The sequence below is a fragment of the Tetrao urogallus genome (assembly GCF_951394365.1).
Source record: "Tetrao urogallus genome assembly, chromosome: 17".
Lineage (NCBI taxonomy): Eukaryota > Metazoa > Chordata > Aves > Galliformes > Phasianidae > Tetrao > Tetrao urogallus.
This window is the reverse complement of record NC_136830.1, coordinates 6,725,865-6,746,389: the sequence shown is the minus strand read 5'-3', so window position 1 is coordinate 6,746,389 and position 20,525 is coordinate 6,725,865. Positions and strand designations below refer to the sequence as shown.

Below are 20,525 nucleotides of genomic sequence, written 5' to 3'. Positions count from 1 at the left end.
TCAGGGAGGCAACACGCATCCAGATACTCACATTGATTACGCTGTATTAGGAAATGGTAAATTATTTATCAGGCTTTCTGACTTGTGATTAGTGTAAAGCCGTTCTCGGATGCAAATTGGAATTGTAATTAGACATGTAGAAAACCAGCATCTGAAACCTGTTTTTATTGAAGCAGCGTAAGGTACTTTTTCCCCTTTTGTAGCCAACATAATTATCAAAGAACGCTTTGCATGTATAAAATATCACTTTATTAAAACCAGACAGTTCTCTGCCCTACCAGTGAAATAAACCTGGTCACCAGGATGCCAAGATCCTAGAGCTGGTAGACCTCAACTTCTCACACTTCATCTTTTCTTTTTTTTATATCCCTGCCCTGGAAGAGAAAGGCACCCCCACCCCTGCAGCTTTAATACCTGGCTCCTATGGAATTACCCCTTGAACAGCCAACATTTGAACCAGACCTCGTGCATATGAGCAGAAACCAGTCTGGCTATAGGACCCTGTTTATCAGCCCAGACAGAAATTATGGGAAAGGGGGAAAACAGTGACAATTTCATTAGGGTTGTGCTACCTTTTTTTTTTTCCATTTTAATTATCTAAGACTTAATTAGTAACAGGTAAGAGCTCTACTTAAACGTTTCCTCTCCACTGTGAACTGGAATCCAGGAGAAACAGAGACCCCAGTGTCAAGCCCTGAGCTGCCAAGACACTTCTCACCCAAAAATGTCACAGCGCTCTGCACATCCACCTCGGCAGCCTGACTGCACACCCGCACAGGACGCCGAGGGAGAGGAGAAGAGACACCACATGCATCTGAAGCACGAGAACCCAGCAAAGTGTCATCATCTGTGCTGGAATCCAGCCCAGACCCTCTCCTCCTGCCCCTTGAGATTAGCACAGCAGTTGAGTAAGTAAATTCAAACCAGGATTTCGTTGAGAGTCTGACTCCAACCCAGCACAAGTGCAAGCAGTCACTTCTGGATCCTCACTGCAGCCCCCTCTCCCTCTGACACCAGACCTGAACTTGGCTCCGCACCCCCAGCACTGGGGAGAAGCACCCAGCAGCACGCAGGGCACAGCCAGCCACCGCTCTGAGGATGCAGTGCCGGGAGCTCAGCCCTGCCAGGGCTGGGAGCTTAACTCTCGGAGAGCGCGTGCAGCACTTCGGCATTTAAAGACGAGGAGGAGTGCAGGGTCACCCCGGGGGCCCCGATGTCGGTCTCCCAGCATTCAAATCCACAGGCACACAAGTCTCGCTTGGCTGCTTCCACGGCCAGAGGGGTGGCATCTGCCAAGAGGAAGGCAAGAGCAGCCAGAGAGTCAGCGGGGGGCAGGAGCGGGCAGCCAGGGGGAGGACTGCACCCTTACGGCCCTGTGCGGGGTGAGAAGGGAGCACTGACCTGGTGGCAGCAGGGTGATGCCGCAGCCGCCGCCGCCAGCCCCGGTCAGCTTGCTGTGCAGACCATGGGAGGCTGTCACCCGGCACAGGCGGTCCAGGGAAGGATGGCCGACCCCGATGACATTCAGATGGTGCTGGTTTATATCAAACAGTTCCTAAAAGCAATTGCAGACACAGGGGATGAACACGCATGGTGACAGCTGCTCTTCCCAGCCAACCCACAGCCACCTCATTTCTGTGAGGAGTTTGGTCACCAGCATTCTCGGCGCCAAGGCCAGAACCCGTGCTGTTTGCCTGTCCCTGCCTCCACCATTACTTGTGCTGCTTCTGCACACCACAGTGACAGTGGTACAACAGCTTCTGGACCTCCTCACTCAGGACAGGGAAAATCCTTGTGGATGTTTATTTCAGGTGCTAAATCAGAGCTCACTGACACCTCCCAACTGCTCTGCCTCCTCCATCGCATGGGCATTGAGCCGGAGACTGAACGAGCCCCTTGCTGGCCGTGGGAAGGGCACAAAGCCAGCTCTGCTCATCGCTGCCTGTCACCCCACGCCGCCATCTATCCAGTGTAACTAAATCCAGGGGACTTCTGACACAGCCAACTCAGAAGTGACACTGCTGGAGAGGTGATGCGGTATCCCCCTCCCTGGGCTACGAGCCAAGGGGCCTTGCAGCACTGCCAGAACCTGGCACCCAGCACAGCGGGGTCGAGAGGGACCTCACACCTTTCAAGAGTGGCACAAGCCATGCTGTGCCACAGGTGTGGGGCTGAGGAACAGAGGAAAGTGCTCGGCGAGCCGGGAGGGATGCTGCAGGCAGTGTCAGTCACACTGCTTGCCCTCGGGTCTCATGCCAGCACCACGCAGAATGAGGACTCTACCTGCAAGGGGATGAATTAGGCAGTTGCATGCAGAGTGCATACATCACAAGTTCTGTGCTGGGTTGGACAGACGTCCATGCAGAGGCCTCTTTATATGCCTGAGCGAGGGCACAGCGCTCTCTATGATGATCCAAGACACCTGTCATCTCCTGATCCAAAGTCTGCCAGGAATCAGATGACAGCTTATGACACACTAGACTAGTTCGATGGTTCAAATGCAATGCTGTCCAGAACTGCCTATTTCAGAAGCAGCCAAATATATATATGTATATGCTGCATATAATCATCCGTGTCTCTGTGGGCTCTTCAGAATTGAAACAAACCAACAGATTCAATGCAGGGACCAGCTCACTGCAATTCTGCTTCCCAGGCATCGTATGCAAGACTTTCTGGCACCTTCCATATGAGGATTTCAAAGCACACCTCAGAGCATCCCACAGAAGCACTCCTCTGCCCCACGCTCCTGACAGCTCAAGTAATGTGGCACTGAGGTGGGGAGGAGCTGTCTGAAGTCAAAACTCTAAACAGCCTCTGGATCTCCCCAGCTCTGCCTGCATTCCCCCACAATGGGTACCAAAATCCTACCGTCCTCTTTGTAGAAAGGGAGCAGGACTTTGCTAAAAAGAGGTCCCAGGAGCAGCTCACCCCCACGCAGCATGAGATGCAGCACAGAGGGAAAGGACTGCACACAGACCAGCTCTGCACTGCTGCCCTGGGGAAGGCTGGGACAGGAAGCTCGCTGACTTGTGTGGGAAGGGCACAACCTGCCATTCCTGCCAGTGGCAGCAAAGACAAGCAGAGATCCTCACAGAGAGCCAAAGGATTCAGATGCTGTCAAAGAGCTGCACCGCTGGTACTAAATGGGTCCTATCCAAGTCAGCTGGCACCCTGGCCAGTCCAAGCCAGCCTTGCATCAGCTGGGATGCTGCCACGTGTCCTCACCCTGCAGCTGGAGGAATTGATGCTGCAATCTCAGCTCTGCAAAAAAAACTACTTCTACTCGGAAGAGCGTCTCCCCCCCCACCACAGCAGCCTCTCCTCCTTCAAACAAAGCCAAGACAAATGCAGATCTTTGTATGCACCTCATGCATCAACGTCAGGTCAGCTCTGGCCATCGTTCCGTTTGTTATTCTCTGGAGCCAGGATGAGTGGTGAGCGATGGGAGCTGGCTCGTAACCAGTCCATCACAAAGCAGTGGCTCCTGGGCTCTCTGCTTTTGCTCCAGACCTGGCAGTGACAGAGCAATGACTGCACAGCGCTTGCCAGAGCCACTGTGTCTGGCTGCAGTGGGGGGAGGCAGTATCTCAAGGCCAAACACTTCCCATTTCTTGGCAAAGGGAAACAAAACCTCTAGGGCTCTAAATCCCCAAAGCAGAGACGCTCCATCCCTGTGCACTGCTGCAGAGAGGTATGAGCAGCATTTTGTCCCCTGACTCGCAGAAGGGCATTAAAAGCGTCACACAGAGACCACAGTTTCACTCTGACCTGAACATTTCCTGCTATCAAATTCTTTCTTAGACCTAATGTTCTTTAAATGACATTTTGATGTTCAACAGTAACAGTGTCTAAAAATACTGGTGAACAAGCCCCTTACCTCCAGCACAGGGTAATACTCTGGTGATGGATTTGTAGGCATCGCTTCCAGAACACTTTGGCACTCCTGGGAAATTGCATCGATGGAGTCCAGCACGGGGTTCATTATAGCAGGGAACTGAGAAGCAGGAAAGGAGAGATGTGAGCAGACTGCTCACTCGACCTAATGCCACTGTGATAAAGCCCTGGTCTTGTGGAGCTGAACAATTCCTTCCCCATTCAGTGCTATTCATTGACAGAAAAGCCCAGTGCAGGGCAGGCTGATGCTAAGTAGCTCACACCTGCAGAAACCAGAGGAAGGAGCTATTCTTTAGTTGCAAGACTGTGATTTTTGCAGCAAGCCCTGCTAATTCTAGAAAGAAGGAAGCTGAAGTCTTGCTCCCAGAGGATCTGCGTGTAAGAGAGGAGCAAGCAGGAATGCAGCAAGCATGAGAAAGTTCCCAAGAGCTCCTGTGGGCCCTGCACAAGATCTGAGCTCACAGGGTTATGTCCTCACACCAGCTCACCACACACACCCAACCCTGCAGCCACGTGGACAAACTGCACCTTTAGGATCTTCTCCTTGACCCCAGCCACCAGGACCTTGGTGCTTCGTGGGACTTTTGTGTTGGTCAGCAAGATCCTCAGCGTCGGCACCCTGCAAGCATCAAGACATCCATCCCCAGCCTTTTTCCCTTCCCTGTACCCCAGCAGTTGCCCATCAGACAGCTGCTTCACACCCCATCCCATAAGTCCCATCTGAGTAACACACCCAAGACAAGGAGTCCATCAGTTTCTGGAAAGTTAAGCAGGCACTCAAGTGCTGGCTGGGTTCAGACTCCTTACTCTTAGTTACAATGAACAACTGTTCCAGTGTCGTAAACAGGACTGTGATGTAGTTAGTGAAATTTGTGTTTTTCAAGTAAAAATTTTCTTGAAAATGCTACCTGTGAGACCAGCCAGCAGTAGCCATTAAGTGCTAATAGAGCAATTTCATGCACTGTGAAAGATTTTAATGGAGTCAGATTATACTTGGTTGGCAGGAGGCAGAGGGAAGATCCAGGACCTGGACTTGCTCTCTGCAGCTTGGTTTTCACACAGTCCTGCCACCAGGTAAGCAGAAGTTCCCCCTCCCCACAATGTCATTTGCTGCCAGGAGCAGATCCGTTCCTGCTGCCCATAATGCCATGAAATTAATATTGATCCTTTGTGCTGTGTTCATCTTATGTCAGATAATGACCAAACATTTCATTGTTCTCGTCCACCCCAAACCAAGACAACACTCAAGCTACCCACACCCACGGCAAGTTCTGGCTGCCCTTCCACGACGCTGCCAGCAACCTCTCATCAATCTCCCACAATGTAACATCCACCCTATACGTTTTTGACATATTCCACCCACCGTTTGCAAGAGTTATTTTTAAACTCCAATATTACCTTTTTAATGATGTGATCTTTCCTGATTGGTATCTCAGGGCTCCACCTAAAGTAAAATACATGCATTGTCTGAGTACACAGCGAGCCGAGAGATAACGCAGCGCCGTAAGAGACAGAAGGTCTTTCATCTTCAGAACCTCACCCAGAGCATATGACAGTAATTGCAAGAAACACCAGCTAAATGAACCATGTTCTCAGACAGCATGAATCTGCCTAACCCTGCTGACTTAATGAGAGGGTCTGGCTGGACGCAGTTAACCCAGAGCTTTTCCCTTTGCTCTCCTCTACTCCAGAACTGCATTAATTTAGTATTTTTTATTTTTATTTTTTTTCTTTTAAAGGCAAAGAGTTTGGCCAGCATTAAATCTTCACTGGAGAATCGAGCAGCGATTCCCTGGGGCAGAGCCAAGCACTGGGTTTCAGATCAGACTGAGTGTGTGCACTCATGTCAGCAGCGTGGAATTCCACCGTCCGGAAGGAATCTCTCTCTTGGCTCCTGCTTTCACCAAGGCATTGAGATTAGGTCTCATTAGAATGATTATTACAAGAAAGTCTCCACAGACACTTCCAAAACATTTGGAAGTCTCTACTAATTGAAGGTAAATGACAGCTGTCTGACAGCATTTTTCTCCTGCATTATTTTTGGGACAGGATTACACTTCTCTGCTCACAGCAGAATGTTTAAGTCTCAGTACTTTGCAGCAGGACCTCTGTCCAGGGAATGCAGCAACACCCCAGGCCCAGCCTACAGCTGGGATAAACCAACAGAGAAGGGTCCAAACGGAGATCTTTGGGAGTTTCTGCTCCCTCTGCCCTCCCTTGGTGCAGTGAGCAGCCTGTTCTACCCAGCTTTCCTGCAGCAACCTCAAACAAGCCTTATTATGTGCAGAACTGCAGCTCGTGGTGTCTGCTCACTGCCTTCCACAGCTGACACACAGTTTGCAGCAGGGAACAGAAACGTGGCAGGTGCTCCACCACCTCAGAGCCCTGTGCTGGGGAGCAGCAAACACACGTACCCCAGGTACCAACAGCATTATCCACACCCGAGGGATTGCCGTGGATCACACGCTCCCCCTGGAAGGCCCAGCTGTTGATCAGTCTCATCTCTTCTTCTGTCCACCTGGAAGGCAAGAAAAAAGACTCAAACACACAATCAAAACCAGCACACAAGGAGTGACAGAAAGAAGCACATCAATGCAAGTCCAGACCCATCCCCACCTCCTGACATCGCTCCCACACACCGTGGCCTGAGATCCTGCTTGCTGACACACAAGACAGCAAATGCAGCAAGAGAGCCCTACTAGTTGCATTTCACACGTGTAACTCCAGTCTCTAATTGCCAGCTGCTCAGCTGCAGAAGCCTCACAAATTGGGTCAAAAGATGCTGTTAGGACTGATTTAGTAGCTCCAGCAAAGACTTTGATTTTTAGGGATTAACTCCTAACACTTTGTGGCACGCTGGGTGCTGGCACTTACAACACAAAAGGGAACCAAATGCTGAACCTCGAGGTGTTATGCTAAAAACACAGGAACAGAGCTTTCTGTTGCCTTAAAAGCAGTCACACGTTGGTAAGTGCTTTGAGAGTTTAAATGCTGGCACAAAGGGCTTGGTGCTGGGTCACACTCAGCAAGGATCAAGGCCCCTGACTGAACATACTAATTAACAGGCTGCAGCAGCACAAAAAGCAAACACAGAGCTGCCAGTTACCAAGCCCTCGTTGGCTGCAGCGTCACCACAATATCTTCTCAAAAGCCTACAGCTCTGGGCCTGCCTGTGCAAGGCAGCACCCACACAAACACAGCCCAGAATTCAGCAGTTTTCTAACCCTGCCTCTGACTCTGCCATAAACGAACCCCTCAAACCCAGCCCCAGGGATCCAGCTGGCACCCTGCTGTAACACTTGGGCTCTGCAGCCCACACACACATTCCAAGCTGCTGTTAGGATGGCCTGATGCATAGGAGCATCAGATAGCCCAGCAGCAGTGATGTTCTGCTGAGACCAAAGCTGGTGTTTGGTGCAGTGACAATGCACGTTCAACAGGTTTTTAGGATATGGGGCCCCAAACGGGAACAACATAACAGAGGCACAGATGTTAGATAAGCATAAAGCACCCTTAAACAAGGGAAACAGTTACTGACCACTGCTAAGGCAGGGCAGAAATCACGAGAGCCACCTGTAACCTGGAAACCTCTTAATAGAGCTCCCCATTCCCCCAGGCCACAGCTGAACATCTTCATCCATCTCCACACTTCTTTAATTTCACTTGCCAACATTTAATCTGCGAAGCATTCATGAAAACAGCTCACACCACCACTCCTCAAAATAGAAGCGCAGTTTGCTGTAAACCACTTGTTTTTAATCCTCTTTGAGAGGCTGCGATTCTTCTCTACACAGGAGTCATTATATCACGCTGTTCTTTTCTTGCCATGTTAAGCAAAAACCTTCTGAAGTCTGACACCCCCATCTCTCACCCCTCTGCGTGCCAGCTGGAAGGAAAAAAAAAAAGCATGCTGTATTCAAGCTGAAGCTAAGAAGTGAGAGCAGGGGATGAAGACATCCACGCTGCTCGCTGTCTGGTTCAGAACTGGCCTTTCATTTCTGACTACAGGGAGATTTGCCTGAGCACAGCTCACAAATGGCTCCTTTCAGGAACGTGTTTCTGGGTCAGACTGCTAGCTCAGGTTCTGAAGCAGAACACAGCCATCCCCTCGCTTGCTGTTTCACTTTCAGGCCCACATAAAATCCACAGAATGCAGCTATAAAGGGTTGCACCTGGCAGACAGTGAACAATGGAGGGTTCTGCAGCTCCAGCTGTGATATGCATCTTTAAACAGAGCCTCCTTAGACACACAGCAGAGCAGACCAGTTTTTCAAGACTGAGCTCCAACGGAAAGCAACGCAGGGTGGAGGGAAAGAAATTCCCTTTCAGCAGCCACTGATAAAGAGAAAACTCAGGTAGGAAATCAGAAGGAAATGGACCACATGCAGGAAAAAAATAATGATCCGTGTGAAAACACAGGGAAACAAAGACAGAAAGAATCCTTGACTCCTTGAGGACTCAAAGTAAAACCTAAAAGATGATCACAGAGAAGAAATAGAGGTTTTTTAAAAAATATATTTATCTACCACATTAAAGAATGTGTGTTACTTTCATGGCAAAATAAAGCTATCTGCATCATACAAAGCAAACAGTGAGTCAAATGTGTGAGTTTCACCAAATCTCTGCATCCAGCTGCTTTTGTCAGAAGGAATGAATTGTAAACACGATTCACAGAGCCCTGGGCAGGGCACACCTCTGCTGCTGGGAAGACAGGCAGCAATGGGAGGGGAAGGGAGAGGAGCTGGGTTCAGGGTCCTACCACCACAACCAGTTGGACAGAGAGACCAAGAGAGGTACTGGAATTTGCTAAGATGGGGCACAAACAGAACCTCCCACAGCCCTAACGTGCATGCTGAAGGAAGGGAGGCTTCTTGGAGGCATTACCTGGCTGTGGCCTCCCCATCCTTCAGAGGGCAGGAGATGGCTCTGCAGGCATGCAGCAGTGCTGCCGCCAAGCACACAGCATAGGCAGCACTCGAGCCCAGCCCAGCTCCTGTGGGCAGCTCAGACCACACGGCTATGTCCACGCTGGGAACATCTCTGAAACACAAACACACAGGTGGTAATGGTGACCTCGAATTCCATCTTGAAACGTTTCAAAGGCAAAAGATGCCGATGGGGACAGATCACAGGAAAAGCTGGCAAAAACTGGCAACATCAGCACATGCATAACACATCCGAGGCACAGGGGCTTCAGTTAGCACAGCTGAGTAGCCTCACTAAGCCATTGTGCTAAAACAAAGCCTTGCTGAATTGGATCTATGATTAGCACAGCTTGTGGAGGGTACTTTGTAACTAAGCGCTTGGGCAGCACCAAAAAGAGTCCCTTCAAAGATTTGGAAGCATGATACAAACTCACAACTGTATTACTGCATTCCTCTGGAGCAAGAAGCTGATGTACACTGAAACATGCACATTTTGTGGCCATGTGCCCCCTTCTCCACGGAACTTATCTGGGCTACAACAGCCCTGAGCTGTAGTGACCCCACATTCTCAAATTTTGAAGCAGACTCAGCCCACAAAAGGTATCAGGCACTGAATTCATAGCTCACCTCCACAGACATTCTTCTAATCTAATGAAACTTCCTGCTGGGCCACAACAGATGTCTGTCTATCTGCTTCCGCTGACTGTACAGGAAGGGTACAGTAATTGAAGCATATCAAAGTCAGGTGCTTAAATGGGAGCAAATGACTCCCAGCCCACCTGCCTGGGGCACCCCATCCCCCGAACTCAGAGCTCTGAAAGAGTCCCTGAGGCGCACAGAGCCTAAATAAAGCACGATTCCCTTCAATTTCTTCTTTTGCAACAAATATTTGCTTTCTTCCTATGACTTTAGAGAAGCAATTAAAGATGAAAGCTCAAGTCAGCATGTTTATTTTGGGGCAAGAAGACAACCTTACCCATACTTAGCTGAAATAGCCAGACACATATAAAGAAAGGCAAGAATTGCAAGGCTGTCAGGAGCTGAGGCATCGGCAGCGATTCCAGCAAACTCTTTCAGCACATCCAGCTGTTCTACGCTGGGGGACTTTGACTCATCAAAGTCAGCTAGGGAGGCAAGCAGGGGAGAATTTCAACACTTAGAAACCAGAAAATTGTTCAATTTGAAAAAGCCGTATTTACAAGAACAGGAGCTACCTTCACGTTCCACCTACAAGCCTCTCGGCGAAGAACCTTTTCCTGACATCCGATAAAACAAAAGCAACCCGAGCATCCTGTACGCCCTCAGCCCCACACCTACACTACACACAGCGGTCGGAGGTGGAAAGGACCCCCGAAGGCCGTCTGTTCCCACCGCCTGCAGTGCACAGGGACACCCACGGCCCCGACCCCATCCGCGGGGATGGAGATGCCTCGCCGCCCCACCTGCGATGCGGCCCCGCAGGACGCGGAGCTCGGCCACGTCCCATTCCCTCCGCACTCCGACGCCGGGCAGACGGACGCACAGCCGCTCTCCGTCGCCGTGCCGCAGCCGCAGGAAGGTGCGCAGACCCAGCGCCACGGCCAGGGCCGCCTGAGGGAGAGACGGGGCCGTCAGCGGGGCCGTCAGCGGGGCCGTACCGCCCCGCGGAGCGCCGGGACGGCGGGGCCCTTACCTTGCCGTGCACCACGGCGTGCTCGCCGTGCAGGATCACCTTTCCCGGGGCGGACACCAGCAGGCCGCGCTCCGGCATCGCCGCCGAGATGAGAACGCCGCGATCTCCGAGGGTCCCGCTCCGCCACGGCTTCAACCGCGCGCCGACCTCCAGGCGGAATGACGGCGCCGCTAACCAATAGCGGCTTCGCCGCGCCTCGCCCCGGCTCGCTCGAACCAATCGCCGAGCTCTTTTCGGGGGCGGGGTTTCAGAGCAGCCAATCGGGAAGCGGCGGCGCGGAGTGGCGCGGCGCTGGGGTGACGGCGACGAGGAGGGCCGAGGGCCGAGGGCCGAGCGGGACCGGAGGCTACGGCGGCCGGGAGGAATGCTGCGACGGGCGGCGGGGCGCGGGCTGGGCAGGGCGCTGTGGGCGCTGGCGGGGCGAGGACGGAGCTGCAAAGCGGGCGGGTGAGTGAGTGAGCGCGGGGCCGGGCTAAGGGTGCCCTCAGGGCTCGGTCGCTCTGGGCCTTCCCGCGGCGCTGTGCTCCTTTCGAAGCCTGGGTGCTCCCGGCCTTCTCTCAGCGCCCCCTCGGGGCCTGCACGCCCCCCGCCCCTCGACGCCTTTTCCCCCTCGGTGTCCGTGCCTCCCTCACGCCCTGGGTCTCCGCAGCCCTGAGCGAGGCCCTCGCAGCGCCCGCAGCCCCAGGATCTACACGAGGACGGGAGATGAAGGTAAGGCTGAGCAGGCAGCGGGGAGCACGGGGCGCCGCACGGCTGCCGGCCTCCGACCCGGGCGCTTCTCAAAGGCTTTTCCAGCACCTTCACTGGGGAGAGGAGGCCGAAGGCTGACCGCATCTTTGAAGCTCTGGGGACGACGGATGAGCTGAGCTCCGCCATCGGGTGAGCCCTGGTAGCCCACGTTGCTCAGGGAATAACACACACACAGCTGTGGCTTTGCTTCCAGCTTACCCCGCTTCTCTGCTCGCAGGCTTGCTAGCGAGCTGAGCAGTGAGAAGGGCCATGCGTTTGTTGAACAGCTTCACAAGGTGAGTGTTGATGATAGGCCTGACCCGCTGTGCTGACTGCACATGTTCTTAAATACTCCTGTTGACAGATAGGAACTGAATTAACCTAGTATTGCGTGTTAAAATAGCATCTAGACTCTGTGCTGTGATTGATTACTCTCTAAGGAGTAAACATTTTTAGCCAGAAAGGATGGTAGTAAATCAAGTAGGTCAGTTGTGGGCAGTTGCTCTGCTGCGCCAGGGGAGATTCAGGCTGGACATTAGGAAATACTGCTAACTTTTCTGAAAGAGTGGTCAGGCACTGGAATGGGCTGCCCAGGCAGGTGGTGAAGGCACCGACCCTGGAGGTGTTCAAGGAACGTTTGCACGTTGTGTTGAGGGACGTGGTTTAGCGAGAACTATTGGTGATGGGTGGATGGTTGGACTGGATGATCTTGTAGGTCCTTTCCAACCTTGGTGATTCTGTGATTCTGACAGTGTGTACCCAAATCTGTTCCTCTGTGCAGTCACAGGCATGAGTTTAGTTTTTCATGTAGCCTCAGTTTTGAAATGGGAATGTAACCATGTGGGCGTGATGGTGGGAGACAGCTCCCACTGTTGCAGTGTGTGGGTTATACTAATGAGCTTTGCTATGGAGAGGAACTCAAAAGAAGCTAATTAGAGATCTTACAAAGCTTTACTAAGTTGCCTCTGAAATATCTCACGTAATGGAGTGATGCTGCTTTTGGAAATAGCTGTGCCATCAAGCCAGCGTTGTCTCCAACTGTTTGTCACTGCTTTTCCTTCAGAGGTTACTGCTTTGGTGTTCTACCAGCAAAGGGATTATATGAGCACATCCTGGCCTGCTCTCTGCACAGTCAGCCAGGGTGGCTTAATGTGCCAGTGAAAACGAGTGCACGTGGTAATCTGGCTTCTCATAAAGCAATTAGGGAGCACTTATCTGATCCCTCCTGCCAGCAGGCTGGGGATGATGAACAACAAGGGTAGGATCTTCTTTAATCAGCACAACCAGCTGTCGCCTCCCAGAGCTCGCTGCGGTTGTACTGGAGCATCAAGGGATAATGGAAGCACTTCTTGTTTTTGTCTCGATTGCCACATCTAGGTCCAGTGTATGCTGCAGGATGTGGGCTCCAACATCGCAACGCCTCTCTCCTCAGCCAGGGAAGCTCACTTAAGTAAGCCTCAGAGGTCCTTTCCTGGGCTAACAGTTCTTGCATCCAGTGCATCTCACACTGGCGATGGGGAGGCTCTCCCAGCGGGTGGTGATCAGAGCTGCCCAAGGGCTGCTCCACACCACGTGTGTGGGTGCTGAATGAGCAGCACGTGGTCTCACAAGCTGCTGCTGCTGCATCTGTGTGACCGAGTGTAAGCTGCCCTGGGGCACTGCCCCAAAATTGACACGCAGCTCCAGCTGCCGAATGGGGAGCTGGACTTGCTCCATCAAGATGATTTTTTTCGGATGTGTTCTCAAGATTTGCTGGTCTAAGAAACGTGAAAGTAGAGCCCTGTCTGTAGGCTGAATGACTCCTGCATTTCTTGTAGCTGACTTTTCTTTTCTCTCTGTAGAAAGAACATCTTTTAGTGAGGAGCCTGTTCTGGAGCTGGAGAAGTGGATTGACAGATATTCAGAGCAGCTTCCTCCGCTTAGAGCTTTCATCTTGCCAGTAGGTACTGCTTATGCCACTCACTGACAGGAGAAGGCTGGCCTTGTTAGGGTAAATCTGCTTTACTGTTTGCCTTGGGAGCTGGGGGAAAACAGGTTGTGAAGCTGTTTTTTTGTGTGGACAAATACCAAGGAAAGCAGAGAGAAGGAACAGGTCAAGTTAAATTTCTCCATCCTTCTGCCACATAATGCAGCATTTAGTTGTGCGTGTGTGAGATGTGATAAGCTTTGCTGCAGTTATACAGTAAGGTGCATAAGGTGCATGGTTACCTGTTGTTAGCAGACACTGATGTGCTGTTTCATTGTTGTTTCAGTCAGGAGGTAAAAGCAGTGCTGCTCTCCATTTTTCCCGAGCTGTCTGTCGCAGAGCTGAGAGGTGGTGAGTGTTGGCTGTTAGTGTAACTGAACAAAATGGACAGAAGTGATCATACTGTTACAACAAGAGCAAATTGTCACAACCAGAGCAACTGACCATAGCTGTTCTGCACTCAGCTCTGCATGTTTGTGTTAGCCAAATTCCTAGAGTGCCGTCAGCAAAAAAACCTAAATCCCTCTTTCCTCAACCTAAATCTCTCTTTCCTCCCCTGGACTGGTTCATATGAGCCAAGAACTTCAGAAAGGACAGGTTTGTGTAGAGATGCATCTGTTTTCAGCTAGTATCCCGTTTGCTACGTATACTTTGTAGGTGAGAAGGTATGAAAGCTGGCATGCTGACAGGCAGAATGTAGTGAGGTCTGATGCTCCAGAATGCTCACAGCTAGCCAGATAAATAAACTGCAACTCCTTTTCTTGCCTAGTGTGGTTCCTCTAGTACAAGCAGGGGAAGCAGATCCAAACGTGGCCAAATATTTAAACAGGTAAAGAAATCCATCTCCTTTTTCTGTACTGCTGAAGTACTGCTGAAGCTTGCTTGGTGTTGTTCCCTCACTCATTGTAAAACTGTGGGGCTTCACCTTTCAAGGAATTTACCTTCTAGATTTTGAAATCTGAAGAAGCAGCTTTTTAAAAAGTATTGTTGCATGGCCTTGTAAGTGTGTGCAGAGACTACTGGGGTGCTGAGGGGGCAGCCACTTAACTTTCTGCTTCAAGACTACGATCACCTCTTGCGTGGATTTTCTGCCTTGCTTTACTTCCACTTCTTGTGCTGTAACGTGCTTTGTTGCACAGCTGCATGCTGCTGGTTACACCTGATGTGAGTGGCAGTTTCATTGCTTTTCCCTTGGTTTACAGACTGAGTGACTACCTCTTCGTTTTGGCACGTTATGCTGCAATGAAGGAAGGGAAGGAAGAGAAAATATATACAAAGCCAGAACCATAACTGGAATGGGATGTTTGTGTTGTAGATCTTGGAAAATTAAATCCAGCGGAGTGCTTTCCCCAGGCATGGATGGGAAAGAGAGCAAGCCTGAATTGGGAATGTGAGCTGCCAAGGACTTCCAGTTAACATGATCAGGACCTTGTTCATAAATGTTGTAAGGAACACAGCTGTTCTGTTCACTAGGCTTCTCAGTAACACAGTGGTGTTGGTTTCAGAATTACTCTTTGCCCTGGAGCAGAGCTGAGACAGGAGACTTCTAATAACTCCAGCTGATTTCTGGAGTTGTCTTAATTTCCCTGGGCAGCAGCAGGTTCTGTGGAAAGACTTTGACAGGGCTCTGAGGTATGAAGAAAAGAAAACAATCAGCTTTCCTTTGTAAGTCATAATGCTCATACAGAACAGGTACTGTGCTGAGATTCAGGAACTCTGTCCACAAGCTTTGAAATAATAAATGTGATTTACTTGTACCAAAGGGCCCTTAACTGTCATGCTTTAATACTGAGCCCAGCTTGCTTTTCTTTTTTAAGTTGCTTTCAATCCATCAGCTCTAGCTGAAGCTGAGCTGTGTAGATTTACAGGAACACACTTAGAATTCTTTGGCTGTGGCTGTCTCTCTTTATGCACGTGAAAAATGTGTCTGTGCTGGCAATCCCACGCATCCTCTGCCAGGAACACGCTTGTGTAGGACAGGATTAAAAGAGGAAGGGCCAAATCCTACAGGTCGTGTGCAGGCAAGATCTGCTTAGTTAGCTGGGGTTGAGTCCCTGCAGGGCTGCCCCTCCCAGCACACAGAGACCCCTTGAGACCAGCCTGGGGTTGTGATGAGGGGCCTGGAGCTTCAGCTGATGCAGTGAAGTGAAAGCAAGAGGCCAGTAGCTACAGGTGTTCATATCTCAGACCTATGAATGTTCTGAGGAGTTTCACTCCCATGGAGCATTCAGCAGAGGGCATTGGAAGGTGTCCTAAAGCTTAGAGATGCTGGCTGCAAACATCACAGTAGTATTTCCAACACAGAAGACATCCTCTGTTGGAGCTCATCAAGGTCAGCTGAAGGCTTCATCTCGCAGAACAGCTGCACGCTTTGTTGCATTGTTTCTTCACTTGCCCTTTTTGGCAGATGTAATGGTATCAATTTACATGATACAGAGCAAACTAAAATTCAGGAATGTTAGGCTCTTTTGGAAGCTTTTTCAGCTTCCTGATGGATTGGACTGCCAAAAAACATACTCAGTGTGTAAACAAGTGTGTTACAGCCAAGTGAATGCATTAACACCCTGCTACTCACCCTGTATACAGAATAGCCAGGCATTACAGTTGAAGTCCAAGTCTCTCACAGCTTGGTAATCTGGAAGGATGTGTGTGAGCCACGGTGGTTTCAGTCTTCTGCTTGTAAGGAAGAGCATCACAGGGCAGGGGGCTGCGAGGTGATTGCACGGGTTAAGGGTGCTTGTCCTGCTGTAAGGCTGGCACTCTTGGTGGTAGGAGCTTTGAAGTCACACAGTTTCCACTGTTCCATTATTTTAAGTAGGAACAACTTTGAAGTTGCTCCCCAGAAGAGACTCTGGCTTTTGTGTTAACCTCTTAATCAGAAGGGGGTCAGTGTGAAGAACACCCAGCACTAACAGACACCGCCGTCTCATTATTCACCTTTTTTCTTTTGAAACACATATTTCATGGCTATTGTTAATGCACATTTTTCACAGAGTAATTTTCCAAACCTTAGCCTGTAACACATCCCAATGACAAATGCTCTTGATTTGGACTGTACCGTCAGCTGCAATGTCACATCAGACATTTTCTCAATGCCTGCTCCAGACAGTCCATCCAGTTTTATGATAGCTCTGTCTCGGTGATCACTACTGAACCTTAAGAATCTCCAGGCTTTTCAAGTTTAATTGAATAAAATTCTTTGCAATATAAATTCTTCATGAATGCTATATAAATCAGCTCCAGGATGGATTTATAGTATTTTCTTTTTTTTTTTTTTTTTCCAACTGGGGGGAAGAAATCTCACTACTGTTTTGGGACCAAAGCTAGCACTGTTTTGAGTGCAAGGAGGAATAAATTTAGCTACCACACTCTTAGACGCTGTAGAGATTAAATTTATTAGGGTTCACCCAGCTTCCAGCTCTCTCTTTGTACCCTAACAGGTCTGTGCAATTGTTTCTGCACGGCTGAAGCTGAGGGATGCTGGTGTGTGGGGTGCCTCTGTTCTCCAGATAAGCAGGCACAGGGCTCAAATTCAGAAACTGGGAGAACTCAGGCTGAGAGCAATCCCAGCCACATGGGCAGCTACAGCTCAGCAAAGCTGAGCTCCACTGAGACCACACTTTGCTTTTGGTGAGTTTTCAGCCTGCAGTGTTTGCCCAGTGCTTCAGCACCAGGTTGTACAGCACCTGCCTGTATCAAAGGGGCTGCTGGCTGTTATGCTGCATACAGGAGCTTTTGCACCAGCTTCTAGTGTGGCCCAGCTGGAAGCTGATAGCACTCAGGACAGCAGGCAGGAATGCCTCAGAGCCTAGCACGAGAAGGCACAGGTGAGCAAAGAATATTGCAATTAAATACAGGCTTTAAAACTAGTAAAGTGTTAGTGCTGGGCTTGCTTTTTCAAAGTCCTTCAATCCCACCCAGCAAACGTGGCCATGCAACCTAGGGATTCCAGTGCCTGCACCTCATTAATATAGTGGGAGAAAGGCAGATGCTGTGTCCGTGCTGACCGTCTGCAGAGCCCAGACACATTCCTGCCTAGCAGGGTTCCTTATTTATGAGTACGTTGGAACTGCCAGCAGAGACATATGTTGCTAAGGGTCGTTTATTCTTGTTTGTAAAATGTATGGCTGCTCCTAGCTTACATACTGTCAAAACTGGAAGAACTGGCCCCAAAATCTCTTGCTGCATGATTGGATCAGACGCCTGTACATCTGTTAACGCTGTAGGAGCTGTAAAATGAAATAAGTTTCACTATAACTCAAACACCTCTATTACCACCACAATGTGCAAGCAGCAGAGCCGGCTGCTGCTCTTGCAGAAATGACACAAACATACATTTTGCCAAGTTGTATGTAAATTTATACAAGGCAGCATTCCCTCTGCTAACACAGAGAAGGAGAAGGAAGGGCTGGTGCATGCGTGTGCCCCCACCGAGGGATGCACTGGGGCTGCATCCACGGGGGGAGGTCTTGGGGTGTACACAGCCACACTGCACCGCTTCTGTCAAGCTGGAGATGTAAAAGGGACACCTCTGCCATTGGGTCAAGTCCTCTGCTCCTGAAAAGTCATCTGGAATGAGTCAGAACTAAGCTCTAGAAATGCTTCATCTCATGCTGCTCAGTGCTGCAGGGAGCCAATACAGCCCATCCACCTGAACACACAGCCAGACCCTGCCCAGAGCACAGTACTATCAGATGGAGGAACGACCAGGCTGCAGTGCAACTCATGGACTTGGGATGCAAGAAGCAGCAAGAAAAGCTGTCTGCTCCCAAAATATGCCCCTGCTTGAGAGGGGGACCCCAGCACTACTCCAGGTCAGGCAATCCAGCTCTGCTCCATACCCCATGTGCACAGTCCCAACACCTCACTGTGCACAGAACCAGCCCCACAAGCTCATGCTCACTTTTCGGTGCCATAGAAGCAGGCATTTTGCAGGCCTGCCTGGCTGTTGCCAGCTTTCTGCCTTCACAGCATCTGCTGTGAGATTTCTTTTTGCCGTTTCTGATGGTGCCATATGCCTCAGTGTCAAAACAATGGTGCTTGCACACTGACTGGGAGCCCTGGGCCATGCTCCCACCGAGCCCTCGCCCCAGCTGAGCCCCAGAGCCCACGGGGCTGCCCCAAGCACTGCGGGGAAGCAGGACCAGCAGCCACGTGGCTCTGTGTGATATGAAGGGCCCCACAAGCACCTGCTTACACTGAGGACAACAAACCCCCCTTAAGGGCTGTCACAGCACCCTGCAAGACTGCATAGCATTTCTCCAAACATAGTCTAGAAATCCTGCTCCAAGGAACCCTGGCAGGTCCCTTCCAGGCTCAGAGCTGGTCACAGCCACGTAGGCAGTGCCCAGGGAGCCTGGCTCAAAGCACGTGTGCCAGGAACCAGCCTGAACAAAGGGATCCCCAAGCACCCAGCAGCCTCCATGCCCACTCCACAGCCTGCTGGCAGAGGAGCTGCTCCAAAGCTCTGCTCCCACTCTGCTGTGCGCTCCACACGTTACACCCTGTGGTTTCCCTACCCCCTGAGGAAAGGAAGAAGAACCATCCAATCGTCATACCAGGTTTATTTTTTCCTCTTTCCTGCATTGCTCATACAAGAGATGTACCAAGGTCTCCACAGCAGCAAGTCTTCTATAGAAAAAATAGTCATTAATCTCCCGTGGCAAAGCCATCCCTGTCCTACAAAGGACACCTGCACAGAACGCAGCCATGCAGGCAGGGAATGGTTCTCAGCCTTCTGCTCAGCTGAAATCGTATTAAAGACTCTCGGTTGTACAGCAGTCAGCTACTCAAAAGAAATATTGTTGCTGCACACACGGTCACCAGGGTGCTTACTACACAATCACGTTTTATCTGCTAGCTACAAAATTGGATGTACTGTCTGGTAGTGCAATATTTCCAGGCTGGGAGGGACCTGGCTAAGATCACATTGGGATCTTTTCTAGGAATTGTACTCCTGAGGAACGAAGGGAAAAAAGAGGAGCGAAGATTTTACTTCATTGTGTTCAAAGCCTTTCACACAACGATCACTGCCCTCCTTGAGAATCCTACAGAAAGGGATCTGGTGTTACCCTTTAATTAGGGATGGTACAACTCGGAGCCTAAGCCTCTCAGCCACACAGTTAACAGCCTAACGCTGAAATGCCCTTTAAGGAAAGAAACAGAAACAACGTAAGAACAACCCCAAACAATTTTTACCATCATCTTTATCTTCTTTGGACTTAGTCCAGCATCTTGAATTCTCGGAATGCAGACATTTGTGTCCTCGCTAACATTTCCAATCAGTGCTGCTTTCTATTACTGAGATGATTAAGAAAAAGGACTCAACGCTGCTTTCCAGATGCATTTCCAGGCACCTCCATTTTCCATTTTCTCTGAAAATCAGTTAATGCCATATAGAACAGAGAAAGATAAAGCAAAGGGCATTTCTGTACTCTGGGTTGAATGTTGCCATTATTTTCTGGTCTGACATGCAGCACACAGTGGTTAGGGTGGTTAAGAGGACCTTCCAGAGAGCCCAGGAACCTCTCTCTGTGTTTTGCTGAGCACACCGGAGGAGAGGAAGGTGAAGCTGCAGAGACATGACAGATGAGGCTCTGCATATCAGTAGAAACTCCAGAAAGGCTCCATGCCTTCCCAACACACACACACACACTCACTCACACACACCCCCACTCATACCCTTTCTTTCACAAACAAAACCTGAAAAAGCTGCCTGTTACAGGCAAACATCAGCTTGTAAAAATAAGGCCAGAAAGAGGCAAAGCAACTAAAACAAAGACTTTGGCAACAAAGCAAATGTGGCTGTTACACAGAGGCCAAGTCTGGGTTCACAACAACGTATCTCCCTAACAAAAGAGACTGCAGACAAAGTGAAACTTCCATCCAAGTAGTGAAGCTTTGCCAGCAGAGGTTTTCAGAGGGCTTTGGGCAGCCTGACACATTCCCCTTCTAGAAAGCACAGGGGGCACCCGTCCCACTGCAACTCTGCTGGGGAGCAAGGGCTACCCAAGCCACGTGCCAGCTTCCAGCTAAATAAAATTAAACCTTTTCTGCTCCCAAACAAATTCCAACAACCCCTTTTGTCCAAATCACAGCTCTAGCAAGAGCTTGGCAGAGGCACAGCTGGCTCAGCACCCTGACCTCCATGCCTGCTGCTTGAGCTCTTTACCTACAGTGCTCCAAAGCCTTCCTGAGAATGGCAGGGTCCATCTGCTTGCATTTAACCTGCTGCTTCTCGAGTCTGGGCTAGTGGTTCATTCTCTGAGACAAATGCAAGGGCCTTACATGGAGTAAGGGCATCAGAAAGCCCTCACGCATTACCTGACCTGAGTAACGA

At 50.3% G+C, this 20,525-nt stretch overlaps 2 protein-coding genes across 2 annotated transcripts; one reads left to right on the top strand and one right to left on the bottom strand.

The window, feature by feature from the left end:
* Window positions 1–1,137: 1,137 nt before the first annotated feature.
* On the bottom strand, window positions 1,138–10,569 carry MVK (mevalonate kinase; the record flags this gene model as incomplete). The annotated part of the gene is made up of 10 exons (XM_079543817.1): window positions 1,138–1,289; window positions 1,402–1,555; window positions 3,878–3,994; window positions 4,423–4,513; window positions 5,293–5,338; window positions 6,309–6,412; window positions 8,779–8,934; window positions 9,796–9,943; window positions 10,262–10,409; window positions 10,492–10,569. 10 exons carry the CDS (start codon window positions 10,567–10,569, stop codon window positions 1,138–1,140), a joined length of 1,194 nt encoding a protein of 397 aa, XP_079399943.1.
* Window positions 10,570–10,649: 80 nt separating this feature from the next.
* On the top strand, window positions 10,650–14,476 carry MMAB (metabolism of cobalamin associated B; the record flags this gene model as incomplete). Its single annotated transcript, XM_079543670.1, has 9 exons — window positions 10,650–10,942; window positions 11,141–11,202; window positions 11,277–11,370; window positions 11,459–11,516; window positions 12,598–12,670; window positions 13,062–13,159; window positions 13,473–13,537; window positions 13,956–14,015; window positions 14,389–14,476. 9 exons carry the CDS (start codon window positions 10,650–10,652, stop codon window positions 14,474–14,476), a joined length of 891 nt encoding a protein of 296 aa, XP_079399796.1.
* Window positions 14,477–20,525: the final 6,049 nt, after the last annotated feature.